Source organism: Astyanax mexicanus, chromosome 8 (assembly GCF_023375975.1).
Source record: "Astyanax mexicanus isolate ESR-SI-001 chromosome 8, AstMex3_surface, whole genome shotgun sequence".
In the NCBI taxonomy this organism is placed as follows: domain Eukaryota; kingdom Metazoa; phylum Chordata; class Actinopteri; order Characiformes; family Acestrorhamphidae; genus Astyanax; species Astyanax mexicanus.
This window is the reverse complement of record NC_064415.1, coordinates 47,938,740-47,965,595: the sequence shown is the minus strand read 5'-3', so window position 1 is coordinate 47,965,595 and position 26,856 is coordinate 47,938,740. Positions and strand designations below refer to the sequence as shown.

Below are 26,856 nucleotides of genomic sequence, written 5' to 3'. Positions count from 1 at the left end.
AATGCAGCCCCATGGATGCAATCTGCCCGACACCACTAGACAGTATGAACTGGTTTACACAACTCAATCAAAAAAAACAAAAAATCAAAAGTTTGCAGCAGCAGAAAACTACTGCCCTCTGACTTCAGCAGTAGATAACACAATAACTAAAGGATAGTAATAAAAATTTTGCCAGGAATATGATCAATGTGTACATTGATCAGATCAGCATTTACATGGACGTTGGTAATCAGATATTGATAAAACCAAACTCATGATGGAATATAATCGTAGATCAGCTAAAAGAAGATGAAGACTATTTAACTCCTGTGTTTTGACGGCATCTCGCAGGTGCTGTGTTAAACACTGCCAACTTATTTCCACTACCACAGTCTGTTTTCACTCATGCACAGACTGAGACAGCCCAGAATACTCTGTTTAAGAGTTTACATGCACTGAGAACTTTTATTATTTATGAATGGATTAAGTGCGTGTAAATGCACTCATTGTGGCCTAAAGGATCGTGATGTACGTTAATTCTCACTGTAGTGAAGGCCAAAAACGTACCAAAAAACTTCCTACTGGCTGCAGGATGTGGCTCACCACTGATGGAGATGGCATGCAAAGCAGACCGATCAAGTGGATGCACAAATATGTCACATGACCATGCAAAGTCTTCTTACCATACAGATAAGACACTTGTATCTGTCTCCTCTGAGAATCTGCTTCTCTAGTTCTCTGATGCGTGCCTTCAGCGCCTCCAGTGTGGTCCCTGTGGAGTCCTCTGTGATTCTGCAAGGAGACGAGAAAAGCTCACGGTCAGTTAGGGCATTATTTACAAACAGACTGGGCACATACCTTACCTTAGAGCACCACTGTAACAACATTTCCAGTGATTTACTCTCAATTTATTATTTACTAACTATTAGCTGACAAACCTGAAGCTAAGCTTAATTTAAAATACTGCATCAAGCATCATGTCTTTATTCCACAGAACTTAGACTTCAACACTGCCGCACTGAGAGTAAATCACCCCCCACCACCACCCGCTCCACCCTGGGCCCTCACTAAATATCCACTGATGAATGCCCGTGGGCTGGTGAATGTACATTTAACACTGTCCGTAGCATATGAACTCGCAATAACTAAATCAATATGGCCGCCATTGATTGTGCAGCACGGCCCTTGGCGAGATGTTTATGGTGATCCGCTCATTTTCCAGCCAGATGGAGAGCTGATCTAAAGTATCGATTGAGTGGTGCGCCGGCGTTCTCCCAGGCACGCTCCCCCCGATTAGTGCCTGCCCGATCTGCCGGCTTTTCCGATAGCACCATTTATTACAGGCCCGTGTCCCCCCACAATCAGGACTCATCCACCGCACACACACAAGGGCCTCTGAGCAAGCCATGGGATGTAAATCAGGAAAGGAGGGTCATTAAGAGGCGGCGAGAGCTGTTTATGGACTGCTGCTCTCCTATAATGCCAAACGGAGAGAAGAACAATGCCCATGCAGGTGAAGAATCACAGGCTTCCTCAAGAGCTGCCACTTCTTTGGACTGGACTTCAGGCAAGACAACAGGTGTGACCAAAAAAAAATGTTTGGCTGTACAACTACAACTATTACACTGACTGAGAAACTCATTTAAGCAGAATGCTCGGCTGGATGCTTGCCATCTAGAACCCAAAAAGGACCCAAAAAGTCCTGACTACTCACTAACAAAGTGTCTGATTATCAGTATGGTATAAGATACCCCTTAAATTCCTTTTAAATTTTACTGTTTATGTATAAGGGTTTATCTACAGTGTTCATAGTAGATTAAATAAAAAAAATGGTATGATTTTGGTCTCTACTGCTGTGTGATGCATGTGTATGAGAAGGGGAGATTTTTCAGCACAACGTAAGTTCTTTTTTCCTCTTCTATTGTTTGAAAAAAGTTTAATGACAGTATGCACCATCTAGAAAAGTGTAAAAGAACGGGATCATTCAGTTCTAGACAGACAAAATTTTGGTACAAAATGAAAAAAGTCTCATCATTCGAACCAAACGAGGAATTTGTGAAAGCACCTAAATGTCCTTCATATCTCACTCTCCAAAAGTCACTAGGGCTGGGTGAAGACCTTGGCCAAGGAGAGCCGGCCAGCCAGCCATCAGGCAGGACAGACTGCCGGTCAGCTATCAGCCAGCCCACAATCAGCACAGGGACCATAAAGCTTTAAAATCTCCTCTTATTAGTGGGCAGCTTGTAAAAAAGCATTTAGCCTTGATTAGCGTGCTTGCTTATAAAGCAGACGGAGGAGTGTGTGCCCGCCGTGCTCCATGCCTGCTGTTTTTCTTTAACGGCTTCGTAAATCGCCGTGCTGCACTCAGCCATCGGCCCGTGCCGAGTGGAACTTTTCCCCCAATAAAGAGCAACCCCACTCATACACACACCCCGCCATGAATATTCAGCGAGTGGTGATTTATAGAAAACCACATTCTAAAAGTTATTTAATTCCCCTGGTAATAAAAGGGGGTTTTAATCTGTCTTTATGTGCAGAGGGTAGACAGAGCGTTGGGCTTTGCTTTACTACTATAGGTCCTCACACACTCAGACACACTCACACAAACACACACTCTTACACACGAGAGCGAGAGGGCAGGATGAGCTCACTCACAGAGGCCGAAACCAATCAACCTGCTGACGAGAAAGCAGTGAGAGAGAGAGTTTGGACAGAGACATTGAGCAGACGTTTAACAGACAGCACACTTAATTCAGCACTGCCACTTATTCCACACCCTGGTAAATGCCATGTCGTCGTCTTTGTTGAGTGTGACTCAACCTGAGCCAGAAAGTGAGGCTGCAGGAACGCGAGTAACGTCATAGTCAAAACCACAGCTTATAACTACATAACTGCAGCACAATACATCACTTCAGCAGAATTACGGCAATGTTGGTACACGCAATTGCCACATAATTTTGGCCAATTTAATTACATTTAACAACAATTACATTACACAATACTTCAAATACAATATGGGTGGCCATCAAAGGGGATCCCAAGATACCATATTATTATATATCTTGGGATTATTCCTGATTATGATGCCCACAGCAACAAAAAAATATCACAAGATTGTAATATTTGTTATATTTCTCTAATACTACAGTTAAAATTAGCGACAAACTAGTAGAACACTGCAGTAATAGACAGGTGTGTGGGAGGTGTGGTGTGACCAGTTACTGAAGGGAGATTGAATTATAAACAGTTTGGCAGTGATCACATGACCGACACAGGATGCCTAATTTATCATGTGTCGTGAGAAAGTGAGGAAGTAGAGTCAGAGATGACCCCTGACCTCGACATCAGTATCTATCTCTACCTCAGAGACTACACAGAATTCATCACAACAAACTCCCAGGATCCCTCTCCACGAGAGACACACACACACACACACCTCAATGAATCACTGTAACTAAAGTAGACAAATCTCATTTTCATTGCAGATTGAAAAGCGGCCGTTTTGTAAACAGTACAGGCGAGAGGGTTGTTGTGCGTTAGCCGCCGGAGTGGAATCACTCAGCTCCTCGCCTGGCGTCTTTAGAGTGCGCTCAGATTAGGGCCCTCTGCTTCAGGAAATTGGAAATAAAATCGTCGTCTGGCTATACCCATATGTTTGCATTCTGGGCCTGAAGTGAGCTCTTAGGAACTGGAGAACTGTTCTGTAAAAGAAGCACCAATTTACAGAAGAGGAATTATGCCCCCTTATGTTAAACCAATGCATACTGCCTAAAATAAAGCACAGCCCAATAACACAACCACCGCCAAACTGGGGGTTTGGTGGTTGCAATAACATTAGGATTAGTTCGAGTGAAAGAGCATCACGAGCAAACGCTGTGAATAATGACCTCACTCAGAACTCAAATCAGCTACTAAAAAAAACACCATTGAGCCAAACATTTCCAATATGTACTTTTTATAAAAGTCTGAGAGATGGCTAATACTGGGAAAGATTTAGGCAAAATATACTTTTCATCCCACAGAAGTGACGACTGAGAAATAACCATGACTAATGAATAAGCCTGTCAGGATTATTACATCACCAACTTACTGTACAATACATGGATTTTTTTTTTATTTTGGTTTTCTCAGAAGAGTAGCTCAATGACCTACAACCCAAATTATAAAAAGTCGAAACGCTGTGCACAATGTTAATATAGCTAAAAAAAAACAGAATTTAAATCTCATAGACCCCTATTTTATATTTAAAACAGAACATGATGCACATCTGATGCTGAAAGTGAAATATTTTACCATTTCATCAAAAACATTGACTCATATTGACCAAATTACAACAGGTGAAATAAGTCAAGCCCAATTTCTTAAGTCTCCTAAACAATTCAAGTTAAACAGTTTATTAATTTAACAACGGTGTTGAATTAATTATGCCAACATGCAGTTTAAGTACTGAAAATGAAAAGGGCCATATTTTTACTTCAGCCAAAGACACTGATAGGTCAGAGGTCAGAGGAACTAGAACAAAAAGGGGAGGGGCCACTGTGGTCACAGGTACAATTATTCAGTGCAGTGTTCAGAGTTAATGAACACAATCACTACAATATCAGACCTGATGCAATTAGTTCCACATCAGAACAGCCGTGTTTGTTAAGGACAGTAAAATCTACAGGCCAGACGCTGTCCCCCACTCACAGCTGTGTTTTGAAGTAGGAATAGTAAACTACCCCCCTCCACCCTCTCCACCCTCCACAACCCCTCAGTGCTTGATTAATGATATCATCACAGAGCTTTATGTCTGCCGCCCTTCCATAACGCGATATGGCGTAACATCCCGTGCACTAGCAGATCGAATCAGACGGCGGAGAGAGAAGCAGCGGCGTGCGGGGGAGAGGGCCTCGCTGTCAGGGGGAGATGGATAGATGGATGGAGAAGAGCAGCAGCCTCACATAAATATTGCTGGAGATATTAAATAAACGAGTGTGCGTGCGAGTGTGTGTCACATCTGGAGCTAAGCGCTAAGCTAATAGAGGGGGGCACGCTCATCGCTTGCTCCCGCGCTCAGAAATCAAACGGCTGTGGTGATTCATACCCCGGCAGGCTAAAACACTTAATGCCCCCTAAACACGTGCACACACTCAGCCTAGCCTAAACGGCTGCCTGCTGGGGAGCCCTGTGTGTGTGTGTGTGTGTGTGTGTGTGTGTGTGTGAGAAAGAGTCTCAGTGGGGAATGCAATGAATCAATCTAAGCTGTCACGGTTCTGCTGCACCACTTAGGAACACTGTTCTGTCCATCTTCATCCTCCCACTCGCACACCCACACACACTGAGGCCATCTCACACACACACACACACACACCTCAATGCTGCTGACTAACGCATTCATTTCCAAACACTCCGCCTGACACACTGAACATGCATAAATGCAATTTCCCTCCAAACGCACAACTTTAACAGCTTTTTCTCTGAACACCCCCCCACACTCCCCCCTCGCCGTCCACATGGCACAAGCACTTAAACAAGCACTCGGCTACTGTCACACGGTGGACGTGCAGCAGTTCAGGCTGTCCCTTTTGATACCCACACAAGCACACAGATACCTTAGAGGTGGGCGGGTCGCTGGCTCTCCCTGTGTGCTGATGGGAGAAATCAATTGTGCTGGATCTGCTCTGCCTATTCGCCACTTCTCTGATATTTAATATGAGGCTCAGGGATAGGCAGCCACGCACAGCAGATTGATTCAGCTGGACTGGACAGCTCTCCCAGGAGGAGGAGGAGGAGAAGAGCAGCACGTGGAGAGAGAGGGGGAAATGAACCAAAGGACAAAAAAAGGAGAAAAAAGAAAGAAAAAAAAAAGGAGAGAAACGTGTGGGAGGAAAGGGAAAGCTTCAGAATTTAATTCAAACCTTTATAAGACTGGACTCCTTCTATAAATGATGCAATCAGAATTAGCAGAGGAGGGTTTAATTTTAAAGAAATTAATGAATAGTATGATTTATCTAAATGCGAGGGGTGTACAGATATATATTTACATTATGTGCATGTTGTATACAGTTTTAAATATCCATTAATAAACATATTACAATCTGATTTCTGATTCTTTAAGTAGTCATGTAAAACACCCTGATTTATTTGGGGTAAAGTCTAAAAATCTTATAAATCTGGTAAAGAAAGGAGGATTTTAGTTAAGTAATCAGATTTCTCAGTGCATGTAAACTCTTAACCGGAGTATTTCAGTATGCACATCAGTGGAAACAGACTGTGTTAAAGATAAACTCCGTAGCATGAAGTTCAGAATTTACATAATGTTTGTTACTTTTATTTATGTGAGTTTATTGGCTGGCGGCAAAGCAAAAATAAAATTGTTGCCAGGCGAATATGAAAGCATTACGATATACCATGCAGCCCTTCAGTCCAGTTTAGTTCAGCTGAACTGGAACCATTCCATAAAAGGTGAAGAATGACCGATATGCTGTCAGTGCAAAACTAAAACAGGCACAAGAAGAGAAATGCAATCCTGGCGATGGAGAACTCTGCCTGATAAAAGGTGGAACGCCTGACACTGGTCATTTGCCGCTGGCCATTCAAGCACGAGGAGAAAGCAGGGCCTTAGGGGAAGCTAGCTGCTGCCCCACGAGTGACCCAAAGACAGCAAGAGAAATGGAGTGGCCACGGGATGCTCCTAATGTAGGCATGTACAAGAAGGCAATCACTACAACCACACACACACACACACACACACACGACTAGGAGCTGTGCACTGACCCCAATTACCCATGCAGAAGGGCTGCCACCCCACCCAACCCCCCTTCCTCCACTGGCGAGGGGAAATTGTTTTGCGGCCGCATGCTTGTCGAGGAATATGGATGAGGACATGGAGATGAGGGAATTAGAGGAGCTGGCCTTTTCACACCAGGCAGGTTATTCAAATTCATCCGCTGCATAGGGCAGCCTGCTGGACCACCTATCTAGCTATATCTCCTGTCTAGCTCTCTCACTCTCTCTCTGGAGGGGTCAGGCTCATCAGCAGAGTTCCAATTCAAACCTTAAACCATACTCACTTCACTTCAGTCTCCTCCTCTCTCACTCTCCTCAGAGCAGTGCTTACGGGGTTTAGCAGGACTACAAAAAACTGTGACTACACCCTCCCAGACAATCAAAATCAGTTAGATATGTATAACAAGGAATATGATGTATAAATGTGAAACGTGTCCTCCATATTAATTTAAACCATATTTTAAAAAGGGCATGGATACACTTTTCATACTGCCCATAAACTCATAACTAGTGCTTTGTATTGGAAAGAGCCTGATCTAGCTGTCTGACATCAATATAGTAGTGCCAGTAGTAACAGAAAAATTAGCGACAACAGTGCTTAGTATAAACAGGTTAAACTCTTTCACTTGTAGAGAGGATCTCCTCCTCTGCATCAGCATCACATGATCAGGACCCTGCCCTCACTATGACTGATAACTACTCCGCTTAGAGATCAGCATAACCGTGTGGAGATCGGAGCTGGAGCATTAGCATTCGCAGGCTGTGTGTGAAGTCTGGCCCAGACGAGGCTCAGCTGCCTGGGATCAATACCCCGAGCCCCTCCCTGTGATCAAGTCTTGCTCCAGAGAGATGAGCACACTAAATGCATCATTTATGATCCACCAGCACCTACACAAACTCATCTCACCCCAATATGCCGGCTGCTGCTAGGCCTACAGAGGGCAGCGGTGCGCATGTATGGTTGGTTGGTTGGTGTGTGTGTGTGTATGTGTGTGTGTGTGTGTGTGTGTGTGCACTTAAGAAAAAACTTACTTCTCGATCTCGCTGTTTTTGCAGGTCCTGGGCACGGTGGATGTCGAGGCCTCCTGTTTGCTGCACTCGCCATTGCTGGTGGACGGCATTTCTGTGAACATGAACCCAAACCATGTCATGTAACAGCACAACTCACACATCCAGCTAAGGTGTGTAAATTAACAAAAAATCCTGCACCTGAAACAAAACGAGACTCACCATCGCTGGCCCACTTTGAGAATTCTGGCGTTATCCTGTTGGATGGCATACCGCCACTGTTACCAGAAGAAACAAACACAACAGAACACAAACTGAGTTTTAGTTTTTATTTATTTTAGACAAAGCCAATTACCCAATTCTCATTAATATGAACTCCCCCCATTACAAGAAATACCCCCTACACTAGGAAGGTAAGGATGAGGGCAGGCCTCTTCAGATAAATGTGAAGTCAGACCCCTCTATTCCAACAGCCAACCAATGCAAAGGCACTAGACAGCCAATGTACTTGGAGGAAAGCGCTGGATCCCCATCTCTGATACATTAGCTAACAGATAACTGTTAAAAGCAGCAGTAATTTTCTGGTCATAGCATCAGTGCTGTGCACCACTGGACTACTAAGAGCCTCTGATTCTGAAGAGTTCACACATTTACACTCATATTAGACAGAGATCACTTACTTCAGCACAGCCCCACGTAGTGCCTCGCGTTCTTTGGTCTCCCCTTGATCTTCTCCAGAACAGGGAATAATATCCGCCTCAGTATACCTGCAGACGCTCGGTTAAGGACACTAACAGGATTTAGATGTAGATCAGAAACAATATAAGTGAATAAAAAAATCATCAGCAGCGGCAGCAGCAGCTCACATCGAGCAAAGTCCCCCATTTGTGTTTTAGATCAATAAAGGATACTGTGCTTTGCCATACTCCAGTGTGTCGTCTCCATCCACGTCCAGGTCAGCATCGCTGTCGTGGCTCTCCTTTGTAGTGCACATGGCAAAGCCTGTTCCTGTGTGAACACAGAACAAGAGAGAGAAAGAAAGATGTTTTACTTCAATGTCAAAGATATTATTTTTTTCTTTACAGCCTCTGATTCACATATAATAGATTAGATCAAGATGTCAGAGCATTTTATTGGGTATGAACATCTGCTGTCACCAAACTGAAGAAAAATCCAAGACAGAGCAGAGGAGAATAAACACTTGCTTATTCATATTTAATGAAGAGATCACTATTTTTGGATGATTAAGACTTTTCGACTAGTTACACAAAGCTAAAGTGTGATTGAGGCAGGCGACAGTCACATTAGACAACAGAACAAGAGAATGAGCCAGTGTTGTGCCAAAATCCACCTTGGTGTGGGGGCATTTAATTCAGAAGTATGAGTACAACAGATTATGCTGGTGATTCTGAATCAACTGTAACTGTGGATTAACCCTAGTTTACGTACAGAAATAAAAGGAATCTGAGGCTGAAAAGCTCTCAACACAACAACTGGAAAAGCCACTTGCCGAATTTACATTGTGCAAAGCAATCAGTGTGAAATTAAGGGAGACTCCGCCCACATAGACGAATAGTAGTAGGTGTAGTAAAGTTAAGTAGTGTGAAACAAACTGAAAACACTAACTGGACATAATAAACATACTCAACGTAACAAACAAAAACGTAAAAACACCAGAGCTTTCCCGCTCTGAATCTAACCTGCACTAACTCCACCCCTTGCCACCGAAAGCAACATCAATTAGATTCCCAGACAATCTTATTACAGCCGACACGACTGCGGCCCCACACACCGGCCCAGGTGCAGGCATTACCGGCAGGCTGAAAAGGAGTAGTGTCAGGCGGCTGTCAGGCAGCAAGCTATAGTGGCTGACTGGCACCTCTATAAACCCAGTGATGAGCGCACAGACAAACTCCAGCCTGCGACTGACTGCTGCCTTCAGCTCTGGTTAGGGCAGGAGCGACGGCAGCACCGCCTGACGGCTTTTGGGGCGCGCCGAGTGTGGAGGGGTGGGAATAGCGCTGATTGAGTGGTGTTTGGCGGCGGTATGTGTGTGGACACACTGTGAGTGAGGGGAGGAATGAGAAAGTGCACGGCTGCCTCCTCTCATCCAGCTGACTGATGCCGGACTGGACGGCTGCTACATGCTGTCGGACGGCAGGCAGCAGAATAAAAGGCTTCAGCAGCAGCAGGAGGACCAGAAGGACAAGCTCTCCCTGGTTCTCCTGCCTCCATAAAGGGAGCCCGACAGGCCAGAAAGAGGATAAAACGCGTCGCAAACACTCACCCCATCCCCTGGCTTTTTTTCCCTTTCTTTTTTTTTTTTTTTTTATAAAACAACGCACCGATGGTTTTTAGTGATCAAATAAAAGGAACCTTTTAAGTTTTATTTGGTCCCCCTGGCTGCGCTGGCATATGTGAACAATGCCTCAGCTGCATAAATCTGCTCTCCTCGTTCAGAAAGATCCACTTGGAAGAGGCTTGCTAGTTTGACTGAAACGAACAGGGTAAAAAATACAGGATATTTTCTAGGGACCAAAAAAATAAATTGTTTTAAACTGAATCTGAACAAAATAGATCAAAATATTTAGCACTAAACACATTTTTTGCAGGTTTTCAATAATTGTTCAATTTTTCTCACAATTGCATAAATTAGATTTAATGTACAATTTATTAGGGCGTTTTGAAAAATGCGTTTTATTTTCTGAAAATAATTTGGTGTTTCGATTTTAGGCCAAAAACACATCTGTGCTGAAAATCTGAAGTATTTTTTCCTGTCTGTGCCTAAAGCTTAGACTGGGAGCTGACCACTCAAAGAAGTGATAACCTGCCAACAACACTCAAGCTTTAGTTAATTTACTGTGGAGATGTGGGGACAAGCAATGGAAGAAAAAGAGGGGAAAAGCCAAATAAATAGATTGTCCTGACCACTAATGGCACCCGGGCCTAGGAAAGATGTGGCAGGCCACACAGCCCAAAAAACAGAGGAAAAAAAAAATCAGTGTTAATCTAATCAATTGATCACGCTATGGATCCTACGGGGTAGTTACTAATGCACGGCTACAGGGAGGAAGGCTGCGCTGGAGCATCGATCTAATGCTGCTTGACTACAGCAGCTAGTACCCAGAACCCAGAACCCAGCTTTAAAATAAAACAGAAGAACAATAGAACATTTTAGATTATTATCAGGCATTAAAAACTGAACCGCCTACAGAACGCTGGGTAACTGGAAGAGCTCAGTGTGAGCAGTGCAGAGCTCTGTACCTGAGAGGTGTTTGTGGGAAGGGGGTTGGAGCTGATCTGCTGCAGCAGCCTCTGCTGTTAAGCGTTCCTGGCAGGCAATCTAATCTGTACTGAAAAGGTCAGTGCCGCTCTAACTGCCTTTCAGCCGCATTATGCACGCTGCCGCACGGCCGCTCTCCACCCGTAACCACCAGCCCACCCCCCTCCAGTGGGACAGGGCCTTCCTCCACCCCCCCAACCCAGTCAACACACACCCAATCAATACAGCTGCTCGCTCATTCACTCACACGCTAAAGAGGACGTGTTCCAGTCCACTACTGGGAGAAAGGTGCAACTACAGAACTCTAAAACATTAAGAATGATAAGAAGCAAGCTTTTATTGAGGACTACACAATGCAATTCTTCAGTACAGCTTTAAATTTACAACTTCATGTCTTCCTATTTTCTCACTTGATGACAGGAATGGTGAAGTTCAGCTATTCACTTGCTTCAGCATGTTAAAGTTAAGTCTGGTGCACACTCTATGCATTTTCATCTTGATTCATCCCAATTTTGCACATGGTAAAGAGACTGGGGCACCATATGCTCTGCACTTTTTTGTGTTACTTACATTTTTAAATAACCATTATTCAAACGCGTTTACTAAACAATTACTGAACGGTACCAATCGAATGATCTGCAAAAATGCACAGTGCCAATCTCTGAAACCATACCATCCAGCACCGTGCCAGCCAGCCACACACATACTAGCTCTAGCCATACACCTGTAGGCTTATATACCAACCCTGACATGGATATTACGTGCACTCTTCCTGTGTTGTAGCCCACCTCAAGTGCACATTACATGCTAATCTACATATGTCACGCCTGCCACGCCATGCTAATCTACATATGTCACTGCAGGAATGTGTGACAGCAGCAGGGCAGTGCAGGAGGACAACACGGGCAATGGCGATACAAGCCATAAATGACACCAAACATATTCGGGCACCCCACCTTGTTGCCATGACACTTATCACTTTTTCACAGCAGGTAGCACAGGTCAGAGTTCCCCGCAATCAGGATGGCATTTAGCATGTCCCACTCCAAACGGAGCGGAGGGTACAGACACCATCTTTAAAGACAGAATTTACAAAGGCTTCAGCGTCCTTTGTGTTCAGCAGCAAATCACCATCTACCCCCTCTGTATCTACCTCTCTCTCTCTCTCTTCCTCCATCTCTCTCAATCTATCGCTCTGTCTTCTGTGGCCACCATCCCTATCTGCTCATCAGGCCCACAGCTCTCCTAAGCCTGGCACACAGGAGGGCCAGAGCTTTGGCGCCAAAAAAAACTGATCCTCTTCGATTTCTCTCCTGCTTCTCTGATGATCTTTGTTCAGTTAAAAGAGTTCCCCTTCAGATTTGGTCTCAGCCCTCAGAGACGGAGCGAAAGAAAGACCGGCCCGGTGCTTCAGAGCCGATAGACGTCTTATCCCATTGAAGGCTCTTCTATACCCCCCCTATCTGCCTTCTCGCCCCGTCCTCTCCCGGGGACCGAAGGGATTCCACACCGAGGGTCCGTCGGCCACTCGAGGACTTCAGCCGAGGGCTTTCAAGACAAAATCCACCTTTCTGAGCGCCCTGGGGGGGGCAGGAAAGCACTTTCAAGTGTTGTGGAGGCCAGTGAGCCACCCCTGCTCGGCTGTGGCTCTCTATCACTGTCACTTCACAGGGCTGCAGGAGGGCGCCTCTCGGCTGCAGATGAAAGGCCGAATATCTCCGGCGCAGACCGAAGGCCGGTCGCATGCTCAATTGATCCGGCCACACCGGTTGTGTAGCCGGGTCTTAGAGGAGGCACTAAGCCGTTCTCCCTCCTCCACACATTTGGCTTTGTTGATCATATTTTCTGCCTGCGATCGAACAGTCTGGCCTTGGTTAAGAGCACTGAAGTTTACAAAAGACCTGAGAGAGGGAGAGGCTCCTCGCCAGCTGTAACTGTGAGAACCAACCATGCTGGAGGACAGATTTTACAATTTATACCCAATAGAATTTGCACAGCGTAAAAACTACATAAATAAATAAAACAATCAGTGGTCTGACTCATGTAAACTCCATATAATGAGGGTTTTCCCCACTATCTTGATTACCCAGGTTCACATGTAGACATGTTGAACTAATGGCAAACTCTTATCCTCTGAATGTTATGCAGTAATCGGATTACGCAGGGCATAAAACTAGTGTGCATCAGTCGGGAAAAAGTACAGTACATGAGTAAAAAGAACAAAATAAAATAAATTGAAAGTATTGGAATCAGATGGAGGGGAGGAAAAAAAGAAGACAAAAACTTGAAGCAATGCAGGTGAACGAATGCGCAAATCGAAATGCTGTATAGAAGCCTGAATTGCACAACCAGATATGCTGCATTTATGATACACTAAGTCACACCAAGAAAACCCAGTAGTAGTATTAGTAGTATTAAGTACTTCTAGACTCTAGATGCTAGTGTGATTGTGTGTGTGTATTACAGCCTCTGTGTATTAGACCATGCGTTTGGTTTCGTGTCCCAGGAGAACATATTCACTTTGGAAACAGTAAAGACGCGGCTGGACAGAATAGAACCAGAAGGTCACTGGTCCATTTCTCTATGCACAGCTCTGTGTGCTGAACCCAGCAGGTCAACTCTGCAGCTAAATGCATTTTCCTTTTGCTCCTCACAGGCCTGAAAGTGTCTTCTGGAGCGGACCCGTCTGGACCACGGCCACTAATGACACGCTCACACAGGCATGTGCACACAGACTCTCCCCACTCCCAACATGCTTCGGTCAGAGGACATAAACGCTGCTATTCAGACGCGCTCTGTAGGTCTAATGCGGCAGGGGGGTGGAAAACAGCTTACCTCTAAAGCCTCCCTCCAGCAGAGACGTGGCTCGCACCCTCTTCTGCCCACACCACTCATACTCCTCGAAGCGGGTGCCGTTTTCCCCCTCCATGTCAGCCTGGTCTTCCTCTATGGCTCCTTCCCTCTGTGAGAACACATGCGGTGAGAATATGCAAACAGTCCACTAAAACTGGGATGAAATTATGTAAAAGCTCTGTGGAAACTAGGGACGCACTGAAGGTTTGGAAATCAAAATAATGTCAGCCTTTTTTGAGCCGCTTTTACATCACTTACCATGCTAAGTATCAGTTCATTTACAAACTAGCTGTTTGTACGCTATACAGGGCTAGGATAGTAAAATGTAGTGTGCTTTGTTTTTTAGGAATTTAAAAATGTGGTCTAAAATGTTTAAATGAACGAAACACTAAAAAAAAAAAAAAAAAAAAGAGCAAAAATGTTACTTCAGTGCATCCCTAGGGTTCCAAACAGATTCATCTGGATGAATCATTTAAAGTATCTACAGTTTTAGAACTAGCAAATTAACATGCAATGCTATGTATATCAAACCCAACCACCGAAAATTAGTATCAGAAATCTAGCTACTGGTTTAGAGAGTTGACGGATGTTAGGGCCACGTTGCATCCTGAACCACCAGAGATATACACTGTGAACGTTTAGCTTCCATGCTGCTGGAAGAGATAGTTAAGGAAGAGGAGAAATCATCTCTCGAGTAGGTTCAGGAAGTCAACCTCACCGATGCATGTAGAAACTACTCTACATATGCATGAAGAAAGATCAGAAAGTGGGAGGTTTCCCTTCAGCCGTACCTCTCCCCCTGGACATTAATGGGACTAGAAAGTGTGTTGTGTGTCAGTTGTAAGCGACTCTTGTATCCACTGAGACCGGTTGTAAAACACCTGCATGAGTGTTTCATTTGTGTGTGTATGTGTGCGCACTGGCTGTCCAGAGAAAGAAGCAGGCAGCAGGAAGAGGAGGAGGAGGAGACAGCGGGTATTCTACAGAAGATTCGGAGAGGCCTACAGGCCTGGTTTCATGAGGCTACCTTCAAAAGACACTCTTCCACATGCCTATTCATTTCCTCCCCAGTCCCTTCCAGCGGGGCGCTGCACAGTGGACATACCTGCCCATCTTCCGGCTTCCGTCGCTTCATCTTTCCAATCCGGGCTGCAGCGACAAGATAGAGAGAGAAAGAGAGAAAAAGAAAGGGAACACCAAAGTTCAAAAGTAGTCAAAAAAAGAGCATTAACAAGCATGAAACCCAAGCTTTTTACACAGAGGTATATTCCAATCATATCTAATCTAATTTATAATCTAATCTGATAAGTGCATCTGAGTTAATCAGATCATCAACAGTGCAGCAGGAAATGTGCATCATCACGGCAATACTGCTCCATGGCATGACATGAAATATTTTGTACGACATTTTAGGTTCTGTAAACATCCCATAAAACAACCCGTAAAGTTCTGCTCCAGGTTCTGCTCAAGACTGTGACCGCAAAATCACAGCAGTTACATCCAAAAACATGTGAAAGTACCAATATTAAAATCCAGAAACAATGACATTTTAGTTTACCAGCTACATGCTAATAATGAGTATACAGCTCTAAGCGATGCTGCTCAATCACTCTAAAGCTGCAGAAGTGCTGCAGCTAAGGAGAAGAGGGAGAACCATGAATCCTTTGGCTCATACTCTGTACTTGAGTGTTGTGGGTCTTTAGAGAGCACAAGTATTACCAACATTATATTTTAACACCTCATCCCCAGGTAAAACTTATCCTGTCCCAATAACTCTATAGATAACCAAGCTTCACCAACACCTCTGAAAACAACACCTCTAGCCACTGCTAGCTGCTACAGAGCTAAGACAGAGAAGCGGCCTGGAGAGGCCAGACGGCAATCCTTGACACTCGTGCGAGAATGACCGGACGGCCCGTTTCCTCTCCCCGCGTGCATAATTAGAAATTTAACGCAGCAGAACAGAGCCTATTGCGCTGTAAGTCTCTGTCGCTTTTTCTTAACTGCAAATGGTGCGAGGGGACATTAATTTTTAGGGGGCTGTGATTGCCAAGAGAGGCCGAGGGGGACTCGGGTGGAGGAGGGAGGACATGCGATAACTTCAAGGGAAGCAAGAAACACAGACTAGCAGAAAGAGAGCGAGAGACAGGGCGCGAGAGAGCGAGCGCTCGGGGGATATGGGCCCTGTCTCATAATCTCACAGCGCTCCGTAATGGAGGGGGCCGTTGGGCGTCATTAAATGGGAAGAGAAAGAGGCAGATTAATTAGAGAGGGCAGGAGTTTTCCCAGCCAACGTCTCAGATGAGAGGTAAAATACGGGAAGAGGGGCTGCGGGTTTAAACAAAGACAGCTCCATTAGCCTCAGCTGCAACGGGCTGGTATGGAGGAGAGTGGGGGTGCGGGGGAGGGGGGGGTTTGCGGGGGTTCGGGAAGGGGCTCTTACCGTACTGAAGGCAGCATGGAGCTAGGGGCACACCTCGGGGCACTGGGGTGGGGGAGCTTTTGATGCGTTCCTTGCCGTAGCGCCTGCACCAGCAGAGGTCATCGACTGTTGACATATCAAGAAGCGAAGGGTTAAAGAGATCCTCTGCTCGGGCAGGCGCTACAGACAAAGGGAACTGTAGGAACACACACTCACACACACACACATATGTACATATATATACAGTCACACACATACACACGCGCACAGCACGCACGCACAGCATGAAAACAGCTTCACCCGGGGACTTCTGCTATGATATAGGGCCACGCTGGGTAATTAGTGTATATAGAGGCACGTATTAGTGCACTTCTGATCTCCTGGCCTTATTAGTCCGGTCATGTTTTGACTAGTTTAACACTGAGTGCTAAAAACTGCTCATATGTCTATAATGTCTCTAATCGCTTAGTGAATTAATTCATTATTTCAATTAAACCAATTAAATACTTGTGTAAGCTGTTTTTACACCAAACTTGTTTGGTCCGAACCAAAATAGCAAGAACAACTGGAGATTCCCTGCAGAGTAAATGCACTTTTCTAGATGAGGCCGACTTTCAAACCAATTAAAATAATTTTTGGCAGGCTACCGATACACATTAAACAACAGAAGAAGAAAAAGAACTGGTGTTGTACCAACATTCAGCTCCCTGCAACACTCGTGACTGCACTGGATTACACTGGTGCCCACAGCACAGGATTTCACTACAGAGTGAAACCAAAACTAACCAGAAGACATGTACAGAATACAACATACATAACTAATATATCAACCTTGGCTCTGACTTTAGTTTGTACCATCAAAAGTGAAAACGCCCTAACACACACACACAAACATACGAAAGTCATACATACTGCCCTTCAAAGCTGTCAGGGTAGAGAAGCCCCCTGCTGTCAGGCAAAACCCACAGCACATGCTCACACCTTCTCCAAACAGGGCAGAGGGCCCGGCTGTTTTATCAGTCTCAGGGCAAGATCATACCATGTCTTTACTGTGAGTATACAGTGCCAACGGTCTGGCTAAAGCCGTGAGAAGTGTGAGGAGCCCCACCACAGTCCAGACAGGCCAAACTAGAGCAACCAGATCAAAGAAGAAACAATCCTGCAGCTAACAGGACCTCCAGCATCTCCAGCATGCGATCATGATTTGTTGCCCACAACAATGATACTGATGATTTCACAATTCTGTGATACTTGAAAACAATTCTCTATGATACTTAACAGCATTTTTGTTTCTAAAGAGGATTTAAAAATCTTAAATAAGCTAAAAAAATTAAATAGATGAAGTCTCGTCATATAGTAATGTTTGGCATCAATAATCAACATTTTGTTTATTAAAACATAGGCGCTCTAAACTCCCCAAGACTGGCCCCAACCACAAATTTCTTTTACTGTAGTTACTGCTTCTTTACTCCACGCGGTGGCACTAATCAAATGAATAGTGTAAACCTACAATTCTGTGAAACTCACACCAATAAATCCATAATTCCTAATATTTGATTATTTAGTAGCATTTAAGCCTCTTTAGTAACACAGATGCTTTAAAATATCACATATATTACAGTATCATCGTTATAATTAGATGCCCTGCGACTCCCACCCCTAGTAAATGCAACAAAAAATCATTGACTCAACGTTTATCACTTTCATCTTGGGAAAACCACACTAGCAGGGTAGTCAATTCGCTATGTAAGAACTACAAATAGCAGTGTTGTACAAGTTAAATGCATGCAGATTATTTCACTATATCTGCACTGTTAAATGAGTGATTATGTATCACTCAGACTGATTCTGTGTTACTGTGTACTTACTCCACCATGTTTAAAGGAGGATCAAATTACCTAACAGGGCAGTGATGTGAACCAGTTCTTTCTGATTTGGGCCACAGATTATGGAGCGTTCATCACAAAGCTGGGACTGAGAGTCTGAATTAAATTGATACTAAATTAATAATATTTTAAATAATGTCTTTCTATGCACGTATATGCATAAAATATCAAAATTGTATATTGGGCTAACCATTTTTCTTTGTATAATTGATATATTGATATATTGTCCTCAAAATAATAGCGATTAACTATATTGTTAATTTTTAGTGAAATAATGATAATTTAATAATATAATAATTAAAAAAAAAAAAAATATATATATATATATATATATATATATATATATATATATATATATATATATATATATATATATATATATATATATAAAAAACATTGTTTTTAAACAGAGCTGACATATCAGCTCATTCCCATGATTTTTCCTTTTTAGTAGGAAACATACAATTGATTATGATGAGGTCAGCAAACAAGTTTTGAATTCTAATCATCATGACAGCCCAAACTGTATAAGGTTCATTCAATGTTTTGCTCCTGACTGTAGACAGTGAGTAAAATAAGTCTACTGTTAAATTATTTTTTTTATTAGCAATAACTATAAAAAAAAATAATAATAAAATAAAAATTGAGGGATGCCTGATGATATCAAAATTATATCATCAGCAGATATTTCAGCAGATACTTATTGTATGCCGGAAAAGGACCAAGCTACTACACTACTACAATGGGCCGACCCTGCTACTTTTTTTTATCAACATCAACATTTTAATATAACATTTCAATCTTTATGGCTTTTCGAAGAATGTATTGGGAGGGGGTGCATATAGGCCCCTATGTAATGTTTCCATACTTCTACTTTTATAATTGAAGTAGTTTTAAAACCAGTACTTTTACTATTTTACTTGAGGAAAAAGCTTGAGTTCATACTTTAACTTCCACATTTTAAATCATCCTACTATCTGTGATTCTAAGTAATGAATGTGAATACTTTTCACACATTTAGCAGAGCTGCACTGGATGTTTGTGTGTGTGTATAGTGTGCGCGCGCAGTGTGATTGGACAGGGACTCCCTCTGCAGCCCCCCTCTGCTCTCTGTGTCTGAGCTGGGGGGATGTAAACAGCAGTACGTACCGTTGAGTCGTGTCTGCCGGTTGGCCCGGACCCGTAGGAAGGTCTGTGGGAGAGAGAAAAGAGAACACAGCGCGCGTGAGTCAGTCTATAAACTGCAGGCTGCGCGCGCTCGGCGGCGCCGTGTGATCCGCGGGGCGACGGATTGAAGCGGATTGTGTTTGTTGGGCTCGTGAACCTACTTCTCTCTGGCCGCGGCTCTGCACCTCCTCCTCCATTCTACTCGCGCCCCCACAAAACCTCTCAACTCCACAAACGCATGGCCTCACACCCCGCGCGAGCTGTGTGTCCGGTCCCGCGCGCTGCTAAAGCACGGTGTTTGGGGTTAAAGAGGAAGCGCGAGGATTCAATAACTCTCTGCTACAGGAAGACACTCGCTCACAACACGAGCGCCATGCTGGAACAGGTCATATGACCCGCGCGCGTCACAGCTAAACCAGCTGCGCTTCCCGCGGCGGCCGCCAGGGGTCAGCATCGCGCAGGCGCTCACTAGACTGTTTACACACTCAATTACCGCGATCTAAGTTCAATGAGAATGAAATCTATACTATTATATTATTAAGTTGGCTTGGAAAAGCCAACTTACTGTTCTTCTTATTCTTCTTATTATTATTATTATTATTATTATTCTACGCTAAAATTTCTCAACGCTACTCCTCCTACAGTTTTCGAGCTAGAACCACCAAACTTCACAGGATGGTAGAACCCATAGCCACTTAAGTTGCTTGTGCTTTTCTAAGCGATCGGAGAACCAGGGTTCTAGCACGGTTCCGTCAAAGTCACTTTTTTCCCCATAGACTTCCATTCACACTTTTTTCAAACTGCTGTAAAAGTCACAATTTTCAAGCTAGAACCACGAAATTCACAAGACATACAGAACTTGCAGAGACGTTTCAGACGATATGCTAATCTCACCGATACGATTTACGGTTTTCGTAAAATTATCGTACGAACTTTCCCCATAGGAATGAATGGGCGGAATGTTGGCCATCTCACACACACCAGCCGATCCTGCGCACGGCCCCCCTCTCTGCCCTGCTCCTCAGTACTGTATCTGTATGGAGAAGAGACTGCTGAACACAACCCACACCAGAACCAATACCACACTACACACACCCCACACCGCACACACCACACACACTTCAAACCACACATACCCCACACCACACACACACCCCACACCACACACTTCACACCACACACCACACACACTCCACACACTCACCACACGACACACAGTCCACTCCCCACACTCACTCCACACCACACATACTCCACACCACACAAACTCCACAGTCCACACCACACACACACCCCACACCACACACAGTCTACACCCCACACTACACACACTCCACACCACACCCTACACACATTCCACACCACACATACCCCACACCACACACATACCCCACACCACACACTTCACACCCCACACCACACACACTCCACTCACTCACCACACGACACACAGTCCACTCCCCACACTCACTCCACACCACACATACTCCACACCACACAAACTCCACAGTCCACACCACACACACACCCCACACCACACACAGTCTACACCCCACACTACACACATTCCACACCACACATACCCCACACCAAACACACTCCACCCCACACACTCCACACAACACATACCCCACACCAAACACACTCCACACCACACACACCCCACACCACACACAGTCTACACCCCACACTACACACACTCCACACCACACCCTACACACATTCCACACCACACATACCCCACACCACACACAGTCTACACCCCACACTACACACACTCCACACCACACCCTACACACATTCCACACCACACATACCCCACACCACACACATACCCCACACCACACACATACCCCACACCACACACTTCACACCCCACACCACACACACTCCACTCACTCACCACACGACACACAGTCCACTCCCCACACTCACTCCACACCACACATACTCCACACCGCACAAACTCCACAGTCCACACCACACACACACCCCACACCACACACAGTCTACACCCCACACTACACACATTCCACACCACACATACCCCACACCAAACACACTCCACCCCACACACTCCACACCACACATACCCCACACCAAACACACTCCACACCACACACACCCCACACCACACAGTCTACACCCCACACTACACACACTCCACACCACACCCTACACACATTCCACACCACACCCTACACACATTCCACACCACACATACCCCACACCACACACAGTCTACACCCCACACTACACACACTCCACACCACACCCTACACACATTCCACACCACACATACCCCACACCACACACAGTCTACACCCCACACTACACACACTCCACACCACACCCTACACACATTCCACACCACACATACCCCACACCACACACATACCCCACACCACACACTTCACACCCCACACCACACACACTCCACTCACTCACCATACGACACACAGTCCACTCCCCACACTCACTCCACACCACACATACTCCACACCACACAAACTCCACAGTCCACACCACACACACACCCCACACCACACACAGTCTACACCCCACACTACACACATTCCACACCACACATACCCCACACCAAACACACTCCACCCCACACACTCCACACCACACACACCCCACACCACACACAGTCTACACCCCACACTACACACACTCCACACCACACCCTACACACATTCCACACCACACATACCCCACACCACACACAGTCTACACCCCACACTCCACACCACACCCTACACACATTCCACACCACACATACCCCACACCACACACATACCCCACACCACACACTTCACACCCCACACCACACACACTCCACTCACTCACCATACGACACACAGTCCACTCCCCACATTCACTCCACACCACACATACTCCACACCACACAAACTCCACAGTCCACACCACACACACACCCCACACCACACACAGTCTACACCCCACACTACACACATTCCACACCACACATACCCCACACCAAACACACTCCACCCCACACACTCCACACCACACATACCCCACACCAAACACACTCCACACCACACATACCCCACACCACACACAGTCTACACCCCACACTCCACACCACACCCTACACACATTCCACACCACACATACCCCACACCACACACATACCCCACACCACACACTTCACACCCCACACCACACACACTCCACTCACTCACCATACGACACACAGTCCACTCCCCACATTCACTCCACACCACACATACTCCACACCACACAAACTCCACAGTCCACACCACACACACACCCCACACCACACACAGTCTACACCCCACACTACACACATTCCACACCACACATACCCCACACCAAACACACTCCACCCCACACACTCCACACCACACATACCCCACACCAAACACACTCCACACCACACACACCCCACACCACACACAGTCTACACCCCACACTACACACTCCACACCACACCCTACACACATTCCACACCACACATACCCCACACCAAACACACTCCACCCCACACACTCCACACCACACATACCCCACACCAAACACACTCCACACCACACACACCCCACACCACACACAGTCTACACCCCACACTACACACACTCCACACCACACCCTACACACATTCCACACCACACATACCCCACACCAAACACACTCCACCCCACACACACTACACACCACACACACCCCACACCACAAACAGTCTACACCCCACACTACACACACTCCACACCACACCCTACACACATTCCACACCACACATACCCCACACCAAACACACTCCACCCCACACACCACACATACCCCACACCACACACACTTCAAACCACACATACCCCACACCACACACACAATCCACACCACACAAACCCCACACCACACACACTTTAAACCACACACACTCCACAGCTCACATACCCCACACCACACACACTCCACCCCAAACATACCACACACTTCACACCCCACACCACACATACCCCACACTCTCCATACCACACACACACTCCACAGCTCACATACCCAACACCATACACACTCCACCCCACACACACTTCACACCACACATACCCCACACCACACACACTCCACACCTGACACAAACCCCACACTCCACCACACATACACCACACCACACACACTCCACACCACACATACTCCACACACCACACCACACTCTCTACACACCCCACACTCCACCACACATACACCACACTCCACACCACATTCCAAACACACCACACCAAACACACTCCACAACCCACTCCACACCCCACACACTCCACACCACACACACACTACACAACTTAGTAACTATTTGACAAGCCAACTTAAAGTTCGTTCACGAACTTTGCCTTTTCTAGTTATTTATTATTATTTAATGTAAATATTATATAATTTATATTTTTTGTCAATGGACTACAAATACAAATAAAGTGAATTATTTTATGGTATATCTAAGTATATATATATATATATATGGTATATATAAGTCAAACACAAACTAGGCTATCATTATTGATTAATAATAATAATAATAATAATAATAATAATAATAATAATAATAATAATAATAATAATAATAATAATAATAATAAAAACAAATAATAATAATAAAAATGTTTTAAAACAATTTCTTATTTACATTAAAGTGCTCTCCTCATAAGATATATACATACTAAATACATAAATACATCCAATGTGTATATATACAGTTCCAGTTTTCTTTCCTTTTATAATTTTTTTACATCTCCCATTTTACTTGGGTTTAGGTCAGGTGATTGTGGAGGCCAAAATGTAATTTTTTGTGTTAATCCATATGTGTCCCTTAATACCCTTATATTAATATTAATCTTTTTTGTAGACCTGTTTATTATTATTATTGTTATTATTAATAATACAACAATAAAAAAAAATAATAATAGTTTCCATACATACATTTTCTGGAGAATGTCTATTTAGGTGTATTAAGGTACAAATGTTTTGCACATTATGGGTTCACTGCAGTGGGATTACAGTGCTACAGTCTGTGCAGTAAAGGGAGCATGTTGCATTTTAGTCAAATTACAATTTAACTGATAGCTTTTATTATTTCTTACTTTATTGTTTCGACCTTTGTGCTTCTTGCTGGCACACTTGGCCAGTAAATCTTAACTTTTTTTATGTATTCACATCAAAACAATATAAACCTATTTTTTTCTTTTATTTAATTCATTATTACTAATTCATTTAAAAGAAATCTAAATCTAAACATTTAAGCTGAATTACACAGCATTAAATGTACCCTTAGCTACCCGCTGATGATTCTCCTTAAGGTACAATCACCCCAGTTCTCAGCAGGCAGAACGACCACTGCCTCTTCAGCAAGGAGAACACTATCCTCCAGCTGGGGGTGAAAGACCCACCCAGGGAGGAGAAGGCAGGAAAGAAACATTTCAAGGACATGCTAGCGGGTCACCTGGTGCACCAGGGGCCAGTGGAGATTAGCCCTGGGGTTAAACCGTGCATGATTACATATAGGAGCAGGGCACACATTACAGCCTGAGTAAATCTGCGGCCTGTGATGGAGACAGCAGATCGGACCGGCTTTTAATACGGCCAGCAGTCCATTAGATCCATCCTGGGATAAGATGGAGGATATTATGGAGTAAGAGTGAATTGTAGCAACACATATATAAACACTCACATATATAAACACAGACGCACATATATCTAATCTATCCTTACTGTGACATTGCACTTTGTTTTAATTTAACTGTGCGTTTATCTCCAAAACCTTGACTTTGGGTTAAGGCCGTTGTTTGGTCTCTGGCAGTGTGTGTCAGTGGGCACTACCTGTTGTCATCCACTATCTCACAGCCAGCCCCCCATCACCCACCTCCCAGGTTTGAATCTAAGTTAAATGTCGTATCTGCATGTTCATGTCAGAGTGCGTGAAAGAGTTGGCGGACGTGGATCAGCGCCGTGGGGTGAGGTGATGTGCGTTCTCTGCCATGCCTATGTGAGGCCCTCAGTCTGTCTCACCTGGTATCTGTCAGAATGGTGAGCGTCGTCTGAAGAGAGCGGAGAGATGACTGGAGACTCGCCCTCACGCTTGATGTGCACTGACAACAGGAGAGACTGTGGAAAGAGAGACAGTGAGAGAGAGAGACAGATACAGAGGAAGAGAGAGAGATGAGCAGGGTATAGTCATCCACTGGATAAACATGTCATGCACAGCCCTGTTCCTGCAGCCTGAAGAAAAAATAAATATATAAATAAATAAGGGAACATCTCCACGTTCTCCAGCAGTGAATCACCTGTGTAGCCAAAGCTGACAGCCGACCCAGTTGTCTAGGTCAACTGAAGGCAATACACTCTCCATTCATCATGATGGATCACGGTTAACGGCGGGGCTCTCGGTTCTCCGGTGCCTGCCCTTTTCCCCAGATTGACCAATAAGCTGCTTACAATATTAGCTTATTGGATTTTATTTAACTGTATGTAATTTTATATTATTTTGTTTCACTATGATTTACTGCACAAAATGTTTTTGAATTTTTGTCTTACTAAGCACTGTAAGTGTAAGAGTATTCCACTTAATTTAGGAATAATGATCTTAATCTGTTTTCATCTTATTTTAAGCTATTTGAACTCATTTGAAATAAGTATTTTTTCATCTTTTTCTGGTTTTTGTTCCTAAATTTAAGACAAAGTGATTAAGTGATTTTTGCATGATTTAAGTCTTACTTTACTCATTTTGAGATATTGAGATTGCTTACTAAGAACATTTTGCTTACTCCATTGGCAAGGGTTTTTGGTTAATAAGCAAATAAGCATTTGTCTTAATTTACATATATTTTGTCTAGTTTTTGGCAACTGATATGTTGTATCAGTTGTACAATTTGTACAAATTACACATCCAAAATGCAAAATTACAAAACAACCCATACATAAAAGATATGTAAGCATTTATGTATTTATAATTAATATACCATTTTAAATACATTAGTAGTTCATTATATCTTCATACATTGTAATATATGTAAAACAAATCATACAAACTATTTCTTTTTTTTTCCAAATGGGATGCAAAACAAAGCTATCTAAATGTTTTTCAGTCACTGTGTGATAGCATTATTTGTAAATTGCAAGATATCTTAGCCTTGCTAAAAACAGTTGTAGCCACAATTCTAAAGGATGAACTTAAGCATTTAAACAGAATGTGAGTTAAGTAATAAAATAATATGCATTTATTTCCTGTCCTGTTCTTCTACTCAAGTAGAAGACATTTTCCTGCTAGCTTTCATTACTTGTACTAGAGCATTTATTAGCTAGCTAGGTAATTTTGTAGCATTTGGTTAGCTTTATAGCTAGCTTCAGTGCAGATTTTACCCACCAGACACAACCTTAACCTACTGTTCACAACAACAATTAAAAATTATGGCTTCAAAAACTATTATATCTGTAATATATGCTGA

General features: G+C 44.2%; 1 protein-coding gene across 8 annotated transcripts in view; it reads right to left on the bottom strand.

Moving 5' to 3' along the window:
* The window catches only part of rnf220a (ring finger protein 220a), a 144,627-nt gene that overhangs the window by 5,750 nt on the left and 112,021 nt on the right, over nt 1-26,856 (bottom strand). For 2 of the 8 annotated variants that reach the window (XM_007229303.4, XM_007229306.4), the window contains exons 5-14: nt 25,421-25,516; nt 19,352-19,394; nt 16,338-16,442; nt 14,922-15,043; nt 13,877-14,003; nt 8,670-8,766; nt 8,439-8,525; nt 7,981-8,036; nt 7,783-7,873; nt 663-771 (exon numbers count right to left, since the gene is read on the bottom strand). In XM_007229303.4, the coding sequence (XP_007229365.1) occupies nt 663-771; nt 7,783-7,873; nt 7,981-8,036; nt 8,439-8,525; nt 8,670-8,766; nt 13,877-14,003; nt 14,922-15,043; nt 16,338-16,442; nt 19,352-19,394; nt 25,421-25,516 (933 nt within the window). Of the gene's footprint in view, nt 1-662; nt 772-7,782; nt 7,874-7,980; nt 8,037-8,438; nt 8,526-8,669; nt 8,767-13,876; nt 14,004-14,921; nt 15,044-16,337; nt 16,443-19,351; nt 19,395-19,530; nt 19,771-25,420; nt 25,517-26,856 lie in introns of those variants that run through there. The other 6 variants (XM_007229307.4, XM_007229309.4, XM_007229305.4 and 3 more) reach the window with 4 other exon arrangements.